Here is an 18,975-nt window from a genome sequence, read left to right as displayed (position 1 = left end):
CACTTGGGCCTGTGGATCCCAGGTATAGGTTTTTGAAAACATGCCAGCCGACCCCCTGTGTACCCTGGGTTGAGAACCCCAGCCCCGGGTGGTGCAGTCCCTCTCCTCTAACCTAGAAGCTCCCACCCCAGGAGACACACAAGAACAAGAGACCACCAGAGCCCTGGGACTGGGGAGCGTCCGCCGCAGGGATGAGAGAAGCGCCGTGACAGAAGTAGGCCCCCAGGCCCCCTGTATGACATGCTGACAGCAGCCAGGCCTTCGGGTCTCTAGTCTTGAGCCGAAACTCATGCAGAGAAGACTGTTCTTTTCTGTTAAGGGACTAGCTGGTGGAGGTGGAGGTGTGGGGGGAGGACAGAGGTACTGAAAGAGCTAGAAGGACATCTCACACTAACGTCCTCAGAAGGTGGCAGTGAGGGACATTGTCAGCTGAGGTGACTGGGTCTGCATTCCTTCATGATCTCTTGACTTAATGAATGGAGATTTCAAACCTCAATTGTGTAAGACCCAGAAGAGCACGAAGGGGGAAACTAAGTGTAGAAGCCCACTGCTCTGTAGGGTATCCACTTTTGTCCCCTGATAGTTTTCCTTAATTTTGAGCAGCTACATGATGTGACACATCTGGTTTAACCAGTCCCCTGAATGTTTCGATATTGTAACACTGGAGTGGACATCCTGCATCAGATTTCAGCAGAGATTCACACATGGTGTAAACCTGGAGTGTCAGGGTGTCTCAGTCACAAGTAGAAGGTTCCACAGAAAGCTCTCCTACTCAGATGCACCTTCTCCACAAATTCTCCCAATTTTAAGATGCATTTCTAATAGTGGGTTTCTAGAATACTGACAGATGTCATAGCAGTACAGACACTCAACTCCTACGGTGCTTTTTTCCTACCGTAGAGAGGTGGCCTGCTAGCCAATGGGCAGAGAACAAAGGAGCACCTGATACAAGGCAGGCCAGAGGGTACCAAGGAAGGGTGTTAGCTGAAGATCTTTGCAGATGTGATCTTTAATCCTTGAGGATTTGGGGAAATGGGAAAGGTGCCAAAGGACAGAAGACAGATGACCAGGCCTTCAAAAGAAATAGGTGAACCCCCATCCCTTGCAAGCTTCTGAGGCAGCCTGTTGAGTGCAGGGTGCTCAAGTGTCTGGGAGAGAACACGCAGCTCTCGGGGGGACCCCGGCGACAGATGTGGCCCTCATTGTACTGAGGCTCTGGTCACGGAGACCCTGTGGGGTTGCCTGGGCCTGCGGTGGGTGTCGAGCCCCTCACCATCCTGCAGGCGGAAGGCTGTGGCCCTAGAGCAGTCTCACAGCACGTCCTCTGGACTTGTTCCCCAGCAAATCCCAGACATTAAACCCCTTAATGAGAAGCAGGACAGTGCTGGGGAGGGGGCCCTGCCAGCACACTCTCTGCCTGCATGACCTCCCCGGTCCCTTCTCTGAGCCTCAGTGGCCTTGGTCCATAAAATGGGGTTTCTAGGGTTTCCGTGAGAGACTGGGGACTGTGGTCGGCACAGTCCCCCGCACGTGGGAGCCCTAGAGTTAACCGCACAGTGCCTGTTCTACGTTTTGAAGGTGGCACGACTTCTGCCCGGTGAATGGATGACCTCCCGAGACTCTGCCCTGCGTGGACTCTGCAGGCTGCATGTCCTTTGACTAGTCCTGGCCCAGAGCCAAGTATGGCAGCTGGACTGCAGCTCCTCCTCTCTACCTGTTCCCTCCCTGCCCCTCCCCCTGCCCAGGCAGCACAGAAAGCTGACTGTAAGCAAATTCCTGGCCTAGTACTGGGCAGAAATGGCTGCAAGTGGCCGAGGACTCAGCCGGGTCTTAGGTGCCTCTTCTTGCCCTGCTTGGAGAGGAGCTCATTGGGAAGCCAGAGGACGCCTAAAGCCTGAGTACGATGCCGTGGTGATAGGAGCAGGTAACCAGGATGTGCTGGAGCTGAGGGGCAGGAAGGCAGCCCTGCTCAGAGCCCGGGGGGGTGGGGGGGGTGGGGGAGTGGAGTTGGGGGCGCACTCCCAAGCCCCACCCCTCCCTCTCCTGTGTCCACAGGATGGCCAGGGTTTGGGCCAGAACAGAGTCGGGGGGGCGGGGCAGGGGTGGAAAGCCCACTTAGTCTGCGAGCAGGCACCAAGGTTGTGGGGCTGGCTCTGCCATCAACTTGCTGTGTGGTCTGGGGCAGACTCTTGCCCTCTCTAGGCTTTGGTGTTCCCTTCTAGAATGACCAGAGAAGAATAGGTGAGCGCAGGGGTTTCCATGTATCTCCTGCAAAATTAGCGCCTTGGCACCACATTCTTAGAAAGCCTATGGTACACAAGGATTGGAAAGAAAGAGCCTTGGGATAACAGACCCATGAAATCCAATCATACCAAGTGCCCTGACTTCTGGTCGCCACCACTTCACCAGTAAGACCATGTATCCCCCAAGGAAACTGGACAGTTCTATAAAGGGGGGTTAGGGAAAAATAGAAATGAGTCGCATGTCTGCAGAGGCTAACAGCCCCTGCTGTCTTTCTTGCACATCTGCTGCACTTCGCTGACCCCCAGGCTACAGAGTGTCTGATTCTGACACATGACTGTGCGAGGGCGTGGGGCTGGGAGAAGGTTACCTTTGCTCAGACCCTTCCATTCACACTCCCTAGGGGCCTCTTCTGGCATTCTCTCCCACTGGGCTTAGACAGACAATGGCAGGATTGAAAGAAGACGTTCGTTACACAGTTTTAAAGCTGCATCCTGTTCTGACATCTCTTCATTTTTGTATGTTCTAAGAGCAGTCATGGCCAGTTAATGTTTTTAACGGTCACCTCTCCAGGGAAAAATGTGTGCAAATATATATATGTAAGTTTAGTATAAATACTGAAATGAAAGAAGCATAGCACACGATTTTACAAATAAGATACGCAATACTCTAAATTCCAGGTGGCCAACTGGCTGTCTTCAAATTTCTGGGATTTTTGCTACACTTAGCAACCTTCTGGTTCCTACTGACAAATAAGGCTAATGCCCAAGGGAATGTTTGACCTTTTGATTGACTTCAAAGAGTAGAAGTGAAGCAAAGCAACAAAGGTACATCTGAACTTCACTTGTTCCATGACGGGAGAGACTTCGCTCAAACAGATCATGTTTTTCCGTTCTGGGAGAATACTTTCTTAATTCTTTGTGCTTTTTCACCATGGAACAGCCAGGGACACAGCACATGGTTGGGTTCCATCTGCATTGTTAGCGTTTTCTCCATTGCTTTCATAACTCTAACCATCAACAAAGCAATACATGGAGCCACGATATGTAATGTTCACTGACTTTCATGGTGCAAATACTCCCTCCGTGGCCGCCTTCAAGTTACCACGGTGACGCGGTTGCATGTGAATTTGGAAAAGAGTCGCAGCAGCCCACTGTGACACTGTGACACAGTGCAGCCTGCTGACGGCTGCTCAGAGGTAAAAAACCACAAGAGCATAGGTAATTGTGACACATAGTAATATGATGTGGGAAGTTGACAAGTTTTGAGTATGTATGACCTTTGTTTATAATTTATTTCACCATAAGTTTATATAATTTAAATTGTAGCAATGGCTGTGTTTGACAACTGTCACAAACCTCCTGGCTGGGGGGAAACCAGCTGTAGACCTAACTGGGTGCAGTAAATGGCACTGCGCCCCCCCCCCCCAACTCCCTTTCTGCCCTTGGTGACGGCACACCCCTGCTGCCTTCTGGCAGGGACAGTTGACTCCAGGTCACCAGATGCCAGGGTGAATAGCCCACATGTGTGTGAGTCTCAGATGTGAGTTTTTGCTTGACATTGTTTAATTGCTGCACATAAAGGGAAGCCCCGTTTAAGGGCATTTGGGGACCAAGTAAGGAACAGAGTGGCCATCTTCCGAGAGAAGGGTTATCTCTGCTCCCTGAGGTCACACCACTACCTGGGAGCCACCTTGAAGATGACCCTGATTAGTCACTTGACTAAATATGCCTAAGAGTGACCCAAGGAGCTTGTTAAAATGCAGTTCCTGGGCCTTGCCCCTGGTGATTAGGATTCAGTGGAAGTCAGCACATCTGACCAGAATTTGGAGTGGGCCTGACACGGGCAGCTGCAGGCCACATTTGAAAGTCCGAGTCCAGGGGCGCCTGGGTGGCGCAGTCGGTTAAGCGTCCGACTTCAGCCAGGTCACGATCTCGCCGTCTGCGAGTTCGAGCCCCACGTCAGGCTCTGGGCTGATGGCTCAGAGCCTGGAGCCTGTTTCTGATTCTGTGTCTCCCTCTCTCTGCCCCTCCCCCGTTCATGCTCTGTCTCTCTCTGTCCCAAAAATAAATAAACTTTGAAAAAAAAAAAAAAGAAAGTCCGAGTCCAGAGCAGCTTCCCTCACGAGCCCCATGTGCCTGGCTATCTATGGATCCCTGGAGTCGGGCTGGAGGTTATCAGAGCCTGTAGCTTAAGACCCCCTCATAGGGGAAGGAGAGGTCACCAGAAGCCACAGGAGGGCCCAGGCAGGACTGGCGATGGACTAGTGGAGGAAAGAGGGTCCTGGGCTGATGGAATCTTGACCTTTGTCATTTGAGGTCTGTTTGTGCACCTATGGGCTAACGCGTGATGACTGAACTGGACCGAGTTGCCTGGAAGCTTTTATTCAGTTTCTGAGATTTATGATCAGCACTACTCAAGAGACAAATAGCTACCATTTATTGTGGGCCTGCCCAGGGTCAGGTGCTTTACATATATTATTGGTTTTTCTCCCTCCAACACTGCAAGAAGCCCAAAGCTCATGGCAGGTCAGAGTGACTCTCCGAGGGCCATGTTCTGTAAATAGCAGAAACCAGGTTGAGCCCAGGACAGTCTGCCTTTAATTTGATGTTTATATTAGAGAGCAGGACTTTTCAAACTGCAGGTTGCAACCCATTCATGAATCCCATCCAGCGTATTTTTTAAACCTTATTAAGAAACTTTTCAAAATATATAAAAACAGTAGGTTGACTCATCTTTCCAAATGAAATATAATTAAATGGATTTTCACATGCTTATCACGTGGATGAGTTGATATTGTTCATGAAGCTTTTGTCTGTTAAATACATTTCTAGGTGGGTTGTGTACCAAGTCACGGTGTAAAACGCACTTCCTTCTGTGGCTCATGGTCAAAGGGAGTTGAAAAGCTCTGTTTTAGAGATTCCTTTAATGGAAGAGAAGTTGGCTCAATGACTTCTCAAATTCTGGGAGTCTCTGTGTGGAAAATGTAAAACAAAATCTGCTCAGCCATGAAGAGATCCATCATGTGGGTCATTGCTGCCTCCTATTTATGGATGTTTGTCAAATTAATGGCTGAACGTTTTATTTGAGTGAACACCGGGTTCAGGTTGGTGCTCAGAGAACATAGTCTTCTACTGACATCCCTGAAGACTCAGAGTGACCTTCTGTCACCAAGGAGGAATGTGTGCCAAGTGTTCCAGACAAGGCCTGTCCCCACTACTTGAAAACAACCAGGGCCTGTTCTCTGCCCGACAAGGGATTCTTCATCAGCAGCTCCGCCTTATCCTGAGAGTGAGGGAAGAAGAGGCCTTCCCACCCCACTGGCTGTGCTTGGCTCTGATGGCCACATCAGAATGACCTGGGGGCTTGTGAGAAATCCGTCCCAGGGCCCCGCCTTCACCCTGCTGAGCTGACTGGGGAGGGGTCCTCAGGTGGTCCTGAAGCTTCTCGAAACAGGAGAAGCACTTGCTACCAGGGGGGCCTGGTGTGCAACATGGGATCCTAAGTCAAGTTTAGGGCTCCTAACCCAGGGGCAGCCCTCCTAAGATCTTTGGAAAGAAACTTAAACATGTAAAATAGCAAAGTTCACCCAATCAGCTGGCACTCCTTAAGCTGTCTGTGTTCAGTTACTTCATTTTGAACTGTTCCCATCTTACCCCAGGAATGTTGGTGGTTGACAAAGACAAAGTCATGTGACTAAAGCCTTCCGGGGCACTACAGTGAACCACGCTTGGGGAGAACAAGCCACATTGGACAGCAGCCGTCCACATGCCCAGCACGCACCTGGACGGCCGGTGATTCCACACCTGACAAGGAGGGCTTGTCTGCCTAGCAGCATACCAGCCACGCTCCCCTTCTGTCCCTGCCACGGAAACCGTGACTCTCCCTCACCAGTCACTTGCTCATCCCCAGGTGCTGGGAAGCCCAGCAATGCGAGGCTTCGTGAGATAGCTTTTGTCTGATGACTGGATTTCTCCTCACCCATCACTCCAGCGTGGAGCCACTGGCCAGGCCAGGGTGACGGGACATTTTTTGAGCCAGGACAAGAACCAGGGTTTTCTGACTCCCCACAGACCAGGTGTTTTATGGCATCAAGCTAGATGCTGTTGCAACATCCAACTCTCTGCTACCTCCCCAGGATCTTCACGAGCATGGGGACAGGGATGGGTGACCACGTTCCTCAGGTATATGTCTGTCTGCTTGCTGACCACTGCTGCTCTCCTCCTCTTTCCCTTGTCTCATTGCAGGACACAATGGGCTGGTGGCTGTGAGTACCTCCCCCTCTGCCCCACTTCATGACCCCTGGACATGAGGTTGTCGCCGGAATGTGAGGAAGCAGGCAGGGTGTGGGCCACAGGAGACATGGGGAGGCAGGCTAGCCTCCTCTCCAGGGCACTGATTGGTGGCTGTCAAATGGATTTCTTTGGTAGTTAAGGAGAGTATCAGAGGCTCTCTTTCCTCTCCTCTCCATAACATATGTGCATGTCCCCCATGACTTTGGGAGAGTCAGGGAGCTTTCAGAAACAAGATGATGAAGAGGTGGGAGCATATGTAACTGACATAGGCTGGGAGACATGTCAGAGCCTGGGGAGCTGAGGCCTGGTGGGTGGGGCCCTCTGACTACAGATAAGGGGGCCGTCCTTGTGTATATAGTCCCTGTGCTGCACAGCTGGGTCTCCGCCATGTGTCACCCTGAAGTACCCAGCAGCCACACAGCCCCAGGTATACCCTGGAGACAGCAAGGAAGCCAGGCTAGCAGAGGAGGCAGGGCCCTGCCACAACACCACTGGCTTCTAGGTCCAAAGCTGAGCCAGGGTCAGGGCTATCCTGAGGCTGTGCTTCTCAAACTCTGGTCCCTGTACCCCTAGAAAGCTAAAGTGTGTGCTAGAGGTGTTCACAAGACAAGCACGGTACATCCTCCTGAAGCAGAGGCTGCTCTAGAATATCCATATGGGAGGACTTCGCAATGCTGGGGAGAGGGGGCCGTGAGACTTGCGTGAAATCTTAATCTTTTTCCCTGACATATTAGTTTTACTTAAACATTTTACAGGGAGTGCTATGTAACTCAACTGATCAGTAATTTAAAACATTGATTTTATGTTAATATGAACACAGGCTCATCCCCCAGCTCTGCCACTTTCTATCTGTGAAGGTCAAGGCAATTCATTTAGGCTCTCTCAACCACGGTAAAAGAATAAAAATGCCCAGTCTCAGAGTTGCCATAAAGTCAGCAAGTGACATGCCTTAAGGACCAGCCACACAAAGCCTCACAGATGGGGACTCTTGTTATTGGAGGTTCCCAGCCCAAGGGAGGTTGGTGTCAGTGCCCTCCAGCCGAAGACCCACCCAGATGCAGCCCTGCCATTCAGGGAGTTGGGTGATGACTGGCTTTGGGGGGGGGGGGTGGTGCAGCTCAGGAGAAGGGGGTTAAGAAGAGCCTATTCTAGGATATGAACTCTGGTTGGATGATCTGGGGGGCAAAAGAGGGGTTTGCTCTAGACTGGATACTGTCAGAGCGGGAATGCCCCTGTGACTAGCATCTCCATAAATCTTATCTATGGGGAGAGGGACCAGTAAGTAGGAGGAGAGGATAACTGGTAAGGAAGCAGCAACCACTAATTTTGGCCAAGAGAGGAGGTGGTGTTGAGTATCTTGTGGGTGACCCAGAGCCCTTGTTTTATGTTTGTACTCAGACAAAATTGTGAGATGGGCTTGTTCTGTCCCATTTATCATGGTCTCAGTCTGAGGTTGTCATTCTGTGAGGCTGCTCAAGTGTTATGGGAGAGTATGGTTTATGGCCAAGGGCCAGGCGGCTTCCCAATGCCAGAGTGGCTTTTTTTCTTCCACACTGAGATGTGTCAGGAGTATAGATCCTGAGTCCAGACCATCTGGGTTCAATTCCCAACACCTCTACTCTGTGAGCCTGAGGCAAGCTACCTCCTTGGGCCTCAGTTTCCTCATCTGTGAAATGAGGAGAATCATAGCACCCGCCCCTAGGGTTGTGAGGTGGATTAAATGGGGTGATGCACTCACAGGGTCTGGCACAGAGTCATTGCCAAGTAAACTTTTAGAAACAAGCTTTCTGAGTTACACCGTTTCTGTTGTTATCTTGGCAGGGATGGTAGTGGGAGGACCAGCACTGCAGGTCTGTAGACTCAGGTCCAGTTCAGTTTAACAGATACTTATTGATTTCCTACTAAGTGCTAGGAAAAATTAATAAAATCCCTGCAATATTTGTCCCCTCGCCCCCCAAATAAAGCTGTGCTATAAAGGTAGCTTCCTCTCTTGGGCACGTGCTGTGTGTCAGGGATCAGTGCGTGAAGCAGGCCAAGGGGTGTTACCATCATCAGGCCCGTATTTGCACTGGAGGAAACAGGCCAGATGGATTAGGTGCTGAGGCCGCTCCAGCAGAAAGAGGAAGTAGAGCTTGGCAGTCTAGCTTGGTGCTCACTGGGCAAGCTCACGCGCTGCCTCTGTGCTTCTGAGGAGGCACGAGGCTTACCCTCACCTAGAGGAGATGGGCACCCTGAGCGGGCCTGGGCAGGGTGCAGTGTGACTTCCCAGAGCCACCCAGGCCATGCAGGAGGGAAGGTCACCTTCAGCTGGGACATGGAGGGGCAGGACCAGTCATGTTGCATCTTGCAAGACATCTGGGAAAGTGCGAATTTACGGAGGAAGCAAGGGGAATGGCATCCCCAGAGGCGGGAACAGCATGAGCCTAGGGTTAGCACGCTGGCCCTGTAGCGAGGACCCTGAGCTGGCAGGTGGGCCCCAGCGATGAAGGGAAGACCCTGTGTACCCCCCAGGCGGCGTACCTGCAGAGACTGGGGGTGAACACGGCAGTCTTCGAGAGACGCCCAGTGATTGGAGGTGCAGCTGTCACTGAGGAGATCATCCCAGGTGAGCCCTGAGAGGTGGTGTGGGGGTGGCAGAGGGTGACCAGGGGTGGCCACCGGTGACTGTCTTTATCGGATTCCGTTTCAGGGTTTAAGTTCTCCCGAGCATCCTACCTCCTCAGCCTGCTGAGGCCACAGATTTACACCGACCTGGAGCTGAAGGTAGAACTGCACCCCCCGCGCCACTCCCCCCAGTTCTACCCATGGCCTGATGGTGGGGGAGGGGCGGTTCCAGCTTCCCCACCTGGGGTGAAGCCTCCCTATTTTGTACCCACGTGGTTCCCTGCACCTGGGTTCTCTCTTCTATCCAAGGGTTTGTCTACCCACATGCTCTCTTTGGTGCATTCCCGCAGATGGGTTTTGTGAAGCCTACCCAGTGCCTTAAAAATGGGAAATTTCACATAAAACTTGGACATCTTTTGAAGAACAAGCCTTGTCAACACCAGGCCCATGTTCCTGCATGCAACACTGGCTGGTGCCTTGCACGGGACTGGGGTTCCAGCTCTGCCCAGCCCCATCACCTCCTGGCATGTCACCTGGCCCTCGCTGGGTACCTGCCTGAACCCCTGGGCCTCTGACAAGAGCCCGGTTTCTTCCCGCATTAATCTTTAGATCCTGTTACCATTCTCAGTCTCTTGAGCAGGAAGTTGGACCCCAGGGATTTTCAGTTCCTCTGGCTCCTGGGCTGCTTTGAGGGGTCCTGAGAACGCTGACTGGCCCCTAGATGACTCCTCTTAGTCAGCTTAACCTTGGGCCACAGGCTGACCCAGCTCTGCCCCTGTCCTTGCAGATCACTGCCTCTTTTGTAAACTCGGTCCCCACATTTCTGGAGCCCACTTAGCTTCTCCCTGCTTGTGCCTGGGTCACCACTACTCAGGGAAAAGGATCCTGTGTATCATCCATACAAGAAGCTGTGAGCACTTTAGCATCAACTTTGCTCTAAATTGAAAGTTTGAAATTAATAAGATCTTCAACCACTATTGCCTACTTAGAGAAATCACGGCCAACCAGGCAGGACCGGATGAAATCTAGCCAAGGCCTGGGAAAGGGTCTCTGGTCCACAGTCCACACCAGATTAGAGCTGAAGGCAACCTGCAAACGCACGCACTATACATAGTGGCAGATGTGGCTGCAGATGGGGACTGTGGGTAGACCCTCCTTTTGAAAAATCTAACTTCTGAAAACTCAGGATGACAGAATGGAAATTTCCACGAGTATTCTCTTTATAGAAGTTACTCATTTGAAAAATGTTTTCTGTCATAGGGTTCCTTTAACTAGAAACTCCCAAGCGAATTGAGTGTATGACTTGACCCCTAACCTTAGGCTGCATTAATAGGAGCGTGGTGCCCAAATCATGGGACAGAACAGTCCTGCTTCGTGATGCACAGAATTAATCCCGGGCGGAGCCTGGAGGGGTAAATAGGACACTGGCAACCTGGAAGGCGTCTACAACAGGGCAACTGAAGTCGTTCTAGGAATGTCCTCTTTCCAGACAACAATAAAGAACAGTTTAATTACCAGTGTCACAACCTGGGCTACAAGCTCTAATGCTCTATCAATTGGGCTGCACCTGTGAGACAAGAATTGTTTTAGTGTTCCCGTTTTATGACGAGGGAACCGAGGTGCTGGGAGGTTAAGTTCACACACTGGGAAATGACAGAATTTGCATCAGGTCTACCTGCCTCCTGCTCCCTGTTCTTGAGGTCCAGTGTGCTGCCACAGGCATCCTGATAGCGATCCTGCACGTTACAGTTTGCAATGGACAAGGTCACAGGCAGGAGCTCTCCAGGTGGGACCTGGGCAGAGGACAGGGCTGAGCTTACACACCCTGGGACCTAACAGTTTTGAATCCCTGCTTGGTGGTTTTATCAGCTGCCTCCCAGCGCCCCGTCTTTCTCATCTGTAAGGTGGGGATGGTGATAGTACCTACATGGTGAGGCTATTGTGGTGATTTTAATAGGTTCGCTCATCATTAGTGCAGTGCCTGGGGCATGGTTAGTACTCAATAATTGTCAGCTAGCACTATAACTCCCATGTAGCTTCTGAGAAAACTGAGGCCGCAGAAAGATAAGGCAGCCGACCCGGGGACCCGGGCCGGCCACTGCCTATCAGACCTGGCCACTACAGGCCTGTCCCCGGTTAGACTAAGCCCTCACCTAAAGTGTGAGGCTAGCCTTTCGTGCCACTGCGTCTCTTCCATCCTTGAGCCAGAGGGTGGTTTACCCCACCCACTCGGGGCCTCAATGGGGCCTGCGTTCTGGATCTTAGTTTCCCCAGCTGTCAACAAGAACATCAGATTGGATCACCTCCCGGGTCTATCCACTATCCTGGTTTGCTTTGATAGCCACCCCACATTAAGCAGTGGAATCCAGGCTGGGAGGGCAGAGTTCTGCCCTGGGGGTCTTTTCTCCCGCATCAGCCAGGGGCTGCCTTATCCTGCTCTTCCTGGGCCAGCCTTGACCTCATTCAAGTGGCAACCCCTTGTCCTCCCTCCCCTTCCTCTCTGTTCTTCCGGGTCTTAACCAGATCAGTGTGCTCCCACTTTGCTCCCTGGAAACCTGATGCAAGGCTCTCAAACTTTCAGGTCTGTCAGAACAATGTGGGAAACTGATGGGACCCTGGGGGACCTTGATTTGAGGGCTGATTCTGCAGGACTATGCTGGGGCCCGGAACCACACCCTTTGAATCTCCCTTACCTCTGGTCCCTCATATACACCTTGTCCCTTCCTAGCGATTTCCACCCAGGATGCTATGCATGCTGAGAACACTTGTGGGGAAATCAGAAGAAGGGCTTTGTTTTTATAAGAGAACTGCACGATCTGAACCAATCTAATGGTGATTCAACATCCCTCTTCTGATTCTGACACCACATAATTAAAGCCATCAAGAATGGCAAAGGTTCAATTGATGAGAAAGTCCTGACTCGGACAAAAAAAAAAAAAAAATCATATTCAATTAGTTCTACTTGAAATAACTCTTGGGTCCCTTATCTGGGGTGGGTTATTGATTCATTCATTCAGTAAACGTTTCTGAGCCCCTTCCCTGTGTCACGCACTGGGAGAAGCCCTTGGGGACACTGCGGTGAATGGGGGCAGCAAGGCTTCTGCCTTAGGAAGGGAACTTCAAGTAGAGGTAGGTGTTGCCTAAAGAAAGGAAAACAAGACAATATGGTAGTGAAGGACCAGAAGTCCAGCCTGGACTGGCAACCAGGAAAACTTCCCTGAGGAGGTGACATTTGAACTGACATGCGGATGCTAAGAAGTCACCAGCCTTGTGGTCACCTGAGCAGAGAATGTTCCAGTCAGAGGGAAGTAGACAGGCCCAAGGCAGAAGAAAGTAGACTGTGATGGCAGAGGGGCAGCTGAGGGTGTGGGAGAGGGGGTCCGGATCAGTTGACATAGGGCCTTGTAGGCTGTGAAGGAGGGACTGCATTTTATTCTGAGTGCCATGGGCAGAAGAAGTGGAGGGATGGAGTTTATGACTTAATGAAAGGTCAGTCCGCCTGCTGGGTGGTGTGGAATGTGGTAGGAGCGGCTGTGGTCTCAAGGAGATGGGTGAGGCGGTGGCTGCGGTAGTTCACAAGATGGTGGCTTGGGCTGAGGGGCAGTGGAGATGGAGAGAAGTAGACAACTTCTGGAGACTCGGCCAGTGAGACTTGGTGACTGTTGGGACGAGGGGAAAGGAAAAGGAGAAACTAAGGATACTTCCTGGGTGAGAAAGACTAACCTGAGAGAAACCAACCTGAAATTTTCTCCAGCTTGGATCAAATACATTTCCCCATGTTGGTGTTAGAAAGGACTCTGGAGGTCTTCCAGCCCAAACACCCTACCAAACCTTTGGACTCACCTCCACAGAATGCTCTCCCCATGGCGATCCCACCATCTGGAATATCTCTGGCTTAGGGAAATGTCAGCTGTAATTGTTGGAGAGGGCTTTTTTGGTTTCCTTGTGTTTTCCAGAACTTCTACTCACAGATCTTGTTTCTGTCTCTGGACATGTACCTGGTCTGCAACATGGCATTCATTTATTCAGTCAACAGAATACGTATTGATTGCACTATATCTAGGTGCTAAGGATATAGCACTGAGAAAAGAAACTATGTCCTTGAGCTCATAGAGCTGAAATTCCACTTGGGGGAGACTGGGTAACTAAGTATGCAGTTAGCCAGGGGGCAGTAAGTGCTTCAAAGACAAATAAAGCAAGACGAGGGGGCAGAAAGTGCTGGGCTGGTAAGGGAGGCCTTGCTGCTCAGGTGACATGTGAACAGAGCAGTCAGAGAGGAGAGGGAGCTGGCCAAGGATCTGGGAAGGAGTCTCTAGGTGCCAAATTCATCAGGTTAAACACATTAAATACGTACAGCTTTTGGTATGTCACTCGTAACTCAATAAAGTGGTTTCAGAAAAAAACAAGTCTTTAGTTGGAATAGTAAGTCTTATTTGTGGGGCCAGCTCAGGCCCATTGTGTTTTATCTGTACCTCCATTGAAGAAGTAGATGTGCTCTTGGAAAGTTCTGTTTGCCAGTCAAATATTTGTAAGTCAAATCATATTTTAAATGCATCAAGGGAACTTCCATTTAAAGTGACCCTGGAGTAAATGAGTCTGCAAAGTAAATAAAATTTTTTGATGTGAATAATTTATCTACCTCATAAGTATGGATTTTCACATAACCATTGCTTTATTGTATCTTTCTAAATTTTAATTATTTATTTCTGAAGTGGGGGCAGTTATAGACTAGTGCTGAGAGTCAGAGCTTTGGAGTCACAGAGATGTGGTTTTGAAACCCAGATCCACCTCCCAAGGTGACCTTGGACAAGTTATGTCACTGCCCTGTGCCTCTGTTGTTGTATTCGTAAAATGAGGACAATGTACTTAGAGTTGTTGGGAGGTGATCATTGTAAACCTTAGTACAGTCCTTGGCACAGGGTAGCTTGGTGTGGCGTGGTATAGTGTGGTGTGGGATGGTGTGGTGTAGTGTGGCATGGTGTGGTATGACATGTTGTGGTATGGCGTGGCCTGCCAAAGAGTGCCTGGGCAAGCACGCTTTTTATGCACTTACATTAGAAAATGTAAGAACCAGTGCCACGTGCCTCGGGCAACTGTTTGCAGAGACCTAAATTGTTGCAAACCCAATCAGAGAAGGGTCAAGGGCAGAGGCCACAGATCCCTTAAAATGTTGCTTTGCTATGTGTGTCCTGCAGAAACACGGGCTGAGGCTTCATCTTCGGAACCCCTACTCCTTCACCCCAATGCTGGAAGAGGGCACAGGGAACAAGGTCCCCAGGTCCCTTCTTCTGGGCACAGACATGGCGGAAAACCAGAAGCAGATTGCCCAGTTCTCGCGGAGAGATGCGCAGGTAGGGAAAGGGACTGGCAACGGGTCTCCTCCTCCCTTGCCAGCCTGGAGGTGGCTCCTGAAAGGAATTGGGCCTGGTCGGAGTCATCCTAGAGCATGTTGTCCAAAGGCCACGAGGGCTGGGACAGGCCACCCCACCTGCCCTAGGAGGGCTCCGGTCTGTGGTAGCCTCTGATCCGAGCCCTTCAGAGAGAAGGGAATGGAAGACAGTGATTAAGGCCGGTGGAGACCGGAGACCCTCAAACTATGAGGCCACTGTTCAGGTGGTCTCTGCTGGCTGAATTTCAAAAGGGAATCCACCGGTATGTACTTCTACGACGGTGCTTTCCATCTTTCCTGCTTACAACTAGAACTCCAGGTGGTTATCAATATTAAGTCCATGAAAGCCAAAAAAAGAGGAATGAAGGGAGGATCAGAGACAATTATGGATAGAATGAATTGGATCAGGAATTTAGGACAAGAGATTTGTAATATTCATTCGATCTGGCATTAATCCCCAGGCAGCCCAAGGCAAGAAATTGTCCAGGATGGCATGCCGGTCTGCTGGAAGGAAGGACATAGGTCTGATGGAGAATGCATAGCTTTCCCTTGGGATTGCATTATAAGGAATTTGTTGGGTACCTTCATGTATATGAGTCATTGAATAATCTTTTTTTTTAAATGTTTATTTATTGTTGAGAGAGAGAGGAGGGGAGGGGCAGAGAGAGAGGGAGAGACAGAATCCAAAGCAGGCTCCTGGCTCTGAGCTGTGAACACAGATCCCAATGCAGGGCTCGAACTCACAAACGGTGAGATCATGACCTGAGCTGAGGTCAGATGCTTAACTGACTAAGCCACCCAGGTGCCCCTTGAGTCATTGAATGATCTTATGGGCCTGGTGTGACTGGTGTTGCAGATATAGATTCTTTAAATGGACATATTTTTGTACCAAGTGTAGACACAAGCTGAGGCATAGTATTAACTCATGTCTCAGTGAGGACAGTAAGGAGAACCTAGGTTAATACAATCCATGTGTGTTGCTTGTTGTACTCTAGTGTTGAGTAAAACCAAGAGAACTGCAGACACACAGAATCTCTCTTCAGCCAGTGGTTTCTAAGCCTGGCCGATGAGCAGAATCACCTGGGGAGCTTGCTTTTTCAAAGTGCTTCTCTTTTGTGCAGCGGGTTGGGGACGCCTGCCTCCACCCTCTCCTCTAAACCCTGACCATCTCAGATGCACCAGAGAGGATTCAGGACAAGGCCACGTCCCCAGGCCTATAGGACAGTGGCTGAGGCCTTGCGTGCTAGTGACCACAGGAACAGGAGGCAGAGGCCACATCCCGGGGTGGAAAGTAAGGAAACCGAATTCCGGTTTTATCTTTTCATGTTGTCACATTAAAGGCCTACTGTAGAGAAGGCTGCTAAGGTCATTTTTATCAAGACTTCTCAAATGTGCTTCCACACAGAACTTTTCCTTCTGTAACCTTATTAAAATTCCATGGATATATTCATGAGTATAGATGAACCAAAAAATTAAAAGGTGAGGGCTGAGGATTGAGACAGGGCCCTGGTGGCAGAGGCCTCCATCCCAGCTCCTGTCACCCACCCAGTGAAGGAAAGGTGGGTGTCCTAACCACTCTGTTGCAATGGATTCTGAAAAGAAAAAGAGAAAGAGAGAAATGGACTTGGCTCGGGGGGCTTGTGGGGCGATGGGGAGTAGGCTTCTGTTTCTGCATAGGACAAGAGGATGGAGGGGATTTGCAGGCCAGGAAACAATAGTCATCATGCTGGAATACAGGGGAAGGGATCTTTTACCAGTAATACACGGGAAGACAGGACTGAGAAGAGAAACTTTAAAGTGGTTTCACGGTTTATCACAGAAACCACATCCTAGGATACTTGCCAGTTTTCTGTGGCTGACAACTGGTCTTGGCCAGCATAACTCCTTGTCCCTGCCACCACCCTACTGGCTCATGTACTGCTCAGGATTTCTCCGACCTCCCCTAGTGCTGACATCAGCTCACAGACCCAGAACTGGGAGTAATTTGCCTGAGGAGTCATGGAGGCCTGGCTAGGAGCAGCAGGCCACATGGGGGCGGCATGGAGGGCAGAGCAGTGGGGCAATGTCCTTGTGGGATTCTAAGCAATGGGGCCTTGACTCAGGGCTCTCTGTTCCAGGCCTTCCCCAAATATGAGGCATTCATGAATCGGTTGGCATTAGCCATAGACCCTCTGCTGGATGCAGCACCGGTGGACGCAGAGGCCTTCCAGAGGGGTTCCCTGCTGCAAAGGCTCAAGTCGCTCTCCACCCTCAAACCCCTGCTGCAGGCAGGTAAGTCCAAAGTGCAGGCGTTCTGGGTATGATGAGTGACCTTTGGGGACTCGAGCCCATTTTCCTGATGATTGGACCAAAGCCTGAACCTTCTTCGGCCTGCCACCTGCCACCAATTAATAGGGGCTGTCCGAGTACTCTGGGGAGAAGGTTTTCGCCCAGCCCGCCCTAGAAACAGAGCCTGAGAAAAGGCTTATATGCAAATAGTTCATTTTGAAGGGTGACCCCAAGGAAAGGCGGAGTGCAACTGGAAAGATTTCCAGCGGGAGACGCTGCAGAGTTGCATGGACAAAGTGTGCGGATTCGGGGAGGAGTGAAGGACCGATCAGAGCCAGTAGAATCTATCACAAATGCCAGAAGTAGACACTGCCTCTCAGATGACCAGTCCAAGAAGCTTCATGCGACGAAATGTATTAAGCAAGTGCTGTGTGCCAGACACTAAGCTAGGCACTGGGGCTACAACAGCTAAAGATCACGATCCGTGTCCTCAGAGCCCTCCTGCTCCGTGAGCCTCCGGCGTAGTGTGAATCAGCCTGAGAGCAATGGCCTGGCCAAGCTGGCTGCCTCCCAGGGTATGGGCCTTACAGAGTTCGGAGTAAGGGAATAAGGTACAAGTTAACATTTTTCCAAAAATAATTCTAACAGCTAAAATGTATTAAGTGCCTATGAACTTGCAAATGCTTTACATATGTCACTCAGTCCTCACAGTAGCTCCTGGGATATGAAATATTACTCCCATTTTACAGATAAAGAGGTAGGAGCAGAGATATCACGGATTAGACTGACTCTTTCTTGCCTATCTCAGCCTATGTGTTATGGGTCTTCTCTTTTAGGTCGCGTGCTGGGAGCCCAGCTGCCCCAGTATTACCAGGTCCTCACAGCTCCAATTACAAAGGTGAGGGGCTTCCCCAGCCTCAGGCTGGACCCCACATTGAAGGGGACTGTCCTCCCCAGGTCCCTATGCCCTTCTCCCTGACATTTTGCTGTCCTAGGTGCTGGATCAGTGGTTTGAGTCCGAGCCTCTAAAAGCCACTCTGGCAACGGATGCTGTGATCGGAGCCATGACAAGTCCCCACACTCCGGGGAGTGGGTGAGTGTGGGGTGTGGTGGTAAGGGGCGCAGCGAGAGCAGAGTGAATCCCCCACAAGTGCTAACAGCTGCTGTTACCGCTCACCTAGCTCTCTGGGTGAGCCGGGCACGAAGCCAAGCTCCCATCTAACCCTCAGAGCAACATCTGAGAGCCGTGGCTCAGAGAAGGGGCAGGTCTTGCCTGAAGTCACACAGCTAGTGGTTACAGAACTGATTTCCAGCCCACGTTGTCTGACCCTCCAAAATCCCCCTTCTTAGCCACTACTCCTTACTGTTTCAGCGAGAAAAGCCTCTCTCCCACTGTTATATCTCAACATGAACAACTTCCCACTCTCCTCCTCCTCCCCCACTTCCTCCCTCTTTTCTCTCTCTCTCCCTTTCACTCCTTCTTCTCTGTCTCTCCTCCTCCCACGAAGTCCCATGAGCCCTCCCCCCCACACACAAAGTTCCTTTCCCTGGGTTCCAAGACACGCACACACACACACACACACACACACACACACACACACCTTGGTGAGGGTGGAACGCTATAGGTGGGGGCTGTGTTGACAGCCTGATCCAAGAGGGGGCAGGCAGACACAGTGAAGTCTGTACCTATGGGATGAGTTAATGGCCACTTGTAGGAGCAGGAACGGAGGGTGTGTGGGGTGTGTGTGTGTGTGTGTTTGTATGTGTGCGTGTGCGTGTGCGTGTATGTGTCTTGGGATAGAGGATACTGCCAAGTGTTGGGCCATTTCTGGTGTATCACAAGATGCAGCTAGAAGCTGTCAACGTGGCTTTTCTCTCAAAAGATGAGAACCACCCTTGGAAGTGGTTTTTCAACACACATTAAGCCAGCTCTGAATTCCCCAGGGCCATGGAAGAAGGCGGTTGGCAGCGGTTGCCATACTTTGGCCAACTCTGTGATCCACCAGCCAATTTGGATGTTCCAGCTGGTGCCTTCTGTCCTTTTCTCTGTAGGTCTCCAGGAGGCCTAGCTACTGCCCAGTTTATGAAGTGTGCCTTTAAGTAATTTGTTTCTTCATTAATTCTTTCAGTCAATATTGATGGAGCACTTCCCTGTGCCAGGACCTGGGGCCAGGTAGT

The 18,975-nt window shown here is 50.7% G+C and overlaps 1 protein-coding gene across 15 annotated transcripts in view; it reads left to right on the top strand.

The window, feature by feature from the left end:
• Nucleotides 1-48: 48 nt before the first annotated feature.
• The window catches only part of PYROXD2 (pyridine nucleotide-disulphide oxidoreductase domain 2), a 28,207-nt gene continuing 9,280 nt past the window's right edge, over nucleotides 49-18,975 (top strand). For 14 of the 15 annotated variants that reach the window (XR_007145299.1, XR_007145298.1, XR_007145296.1 and 11 more), the window contains exons 1-8: nucleotides 49-1,924; nucleotides 6,489-6,508; nucleotides 9,048-9,141; nucleotides 9,226-9,299; nucleotides 14,336-14,491; nucleotides 16,647-16,800; nucleotides 17,634-17,695; nucleotides 17,793-17,890. Coding sequence is in view for 10 of the 15 variants with exons in the window: in XM_047824989.1 (XP_047680945.1) it covers nucleotides 1,798-1,924; nucleotides 6,489-6,508; nucleotides 9,048-9,141; nucleotides 9,226-9,299; nucleotides 14,336-14,491; nucleotides 16,647-16,800; nucleotides 17,634-17,695; nucleotides 17,793-17,890 (785 nt within the window). In the remaining 5 variants the exon portion in view is untranslated. Of the gene's footprint in view, nucleotides 6,426-6,488; nucleotides 6,509-9,047; nucleotides 9,142-9,225; nucleotides 9,300-14,335; nucleotides 14,492-16,646; nucleotides 16,801-17,633; nucleotides 17,696-17,792; nucleotides 17,891-18,975 lie in introns of all 15 variants that reach the window. The other variant, XM_047824985.1, reaches the window with a different exon arrangement.

This window comes from Prionailurus viverrinus, chromosome D2, assembly GCF_022837055.1.
Source record: "Prionailurus viverrinus isolate Anna chromosome D2, UM_Priviv_1.0, whole genome shotgun sequence".
Taxonomy (NCBI): Eukaryota; Metazoa; Chordata; class Mammalia; order Carnivora; family Felidae; genus Prionailurus; species Prionailurus viverrinus.
The sequence above is the reverse complement of the archived record's forward strand: the minus strand, read 5'-3'. Positions and strand labels throughout refer to the sequence as shown.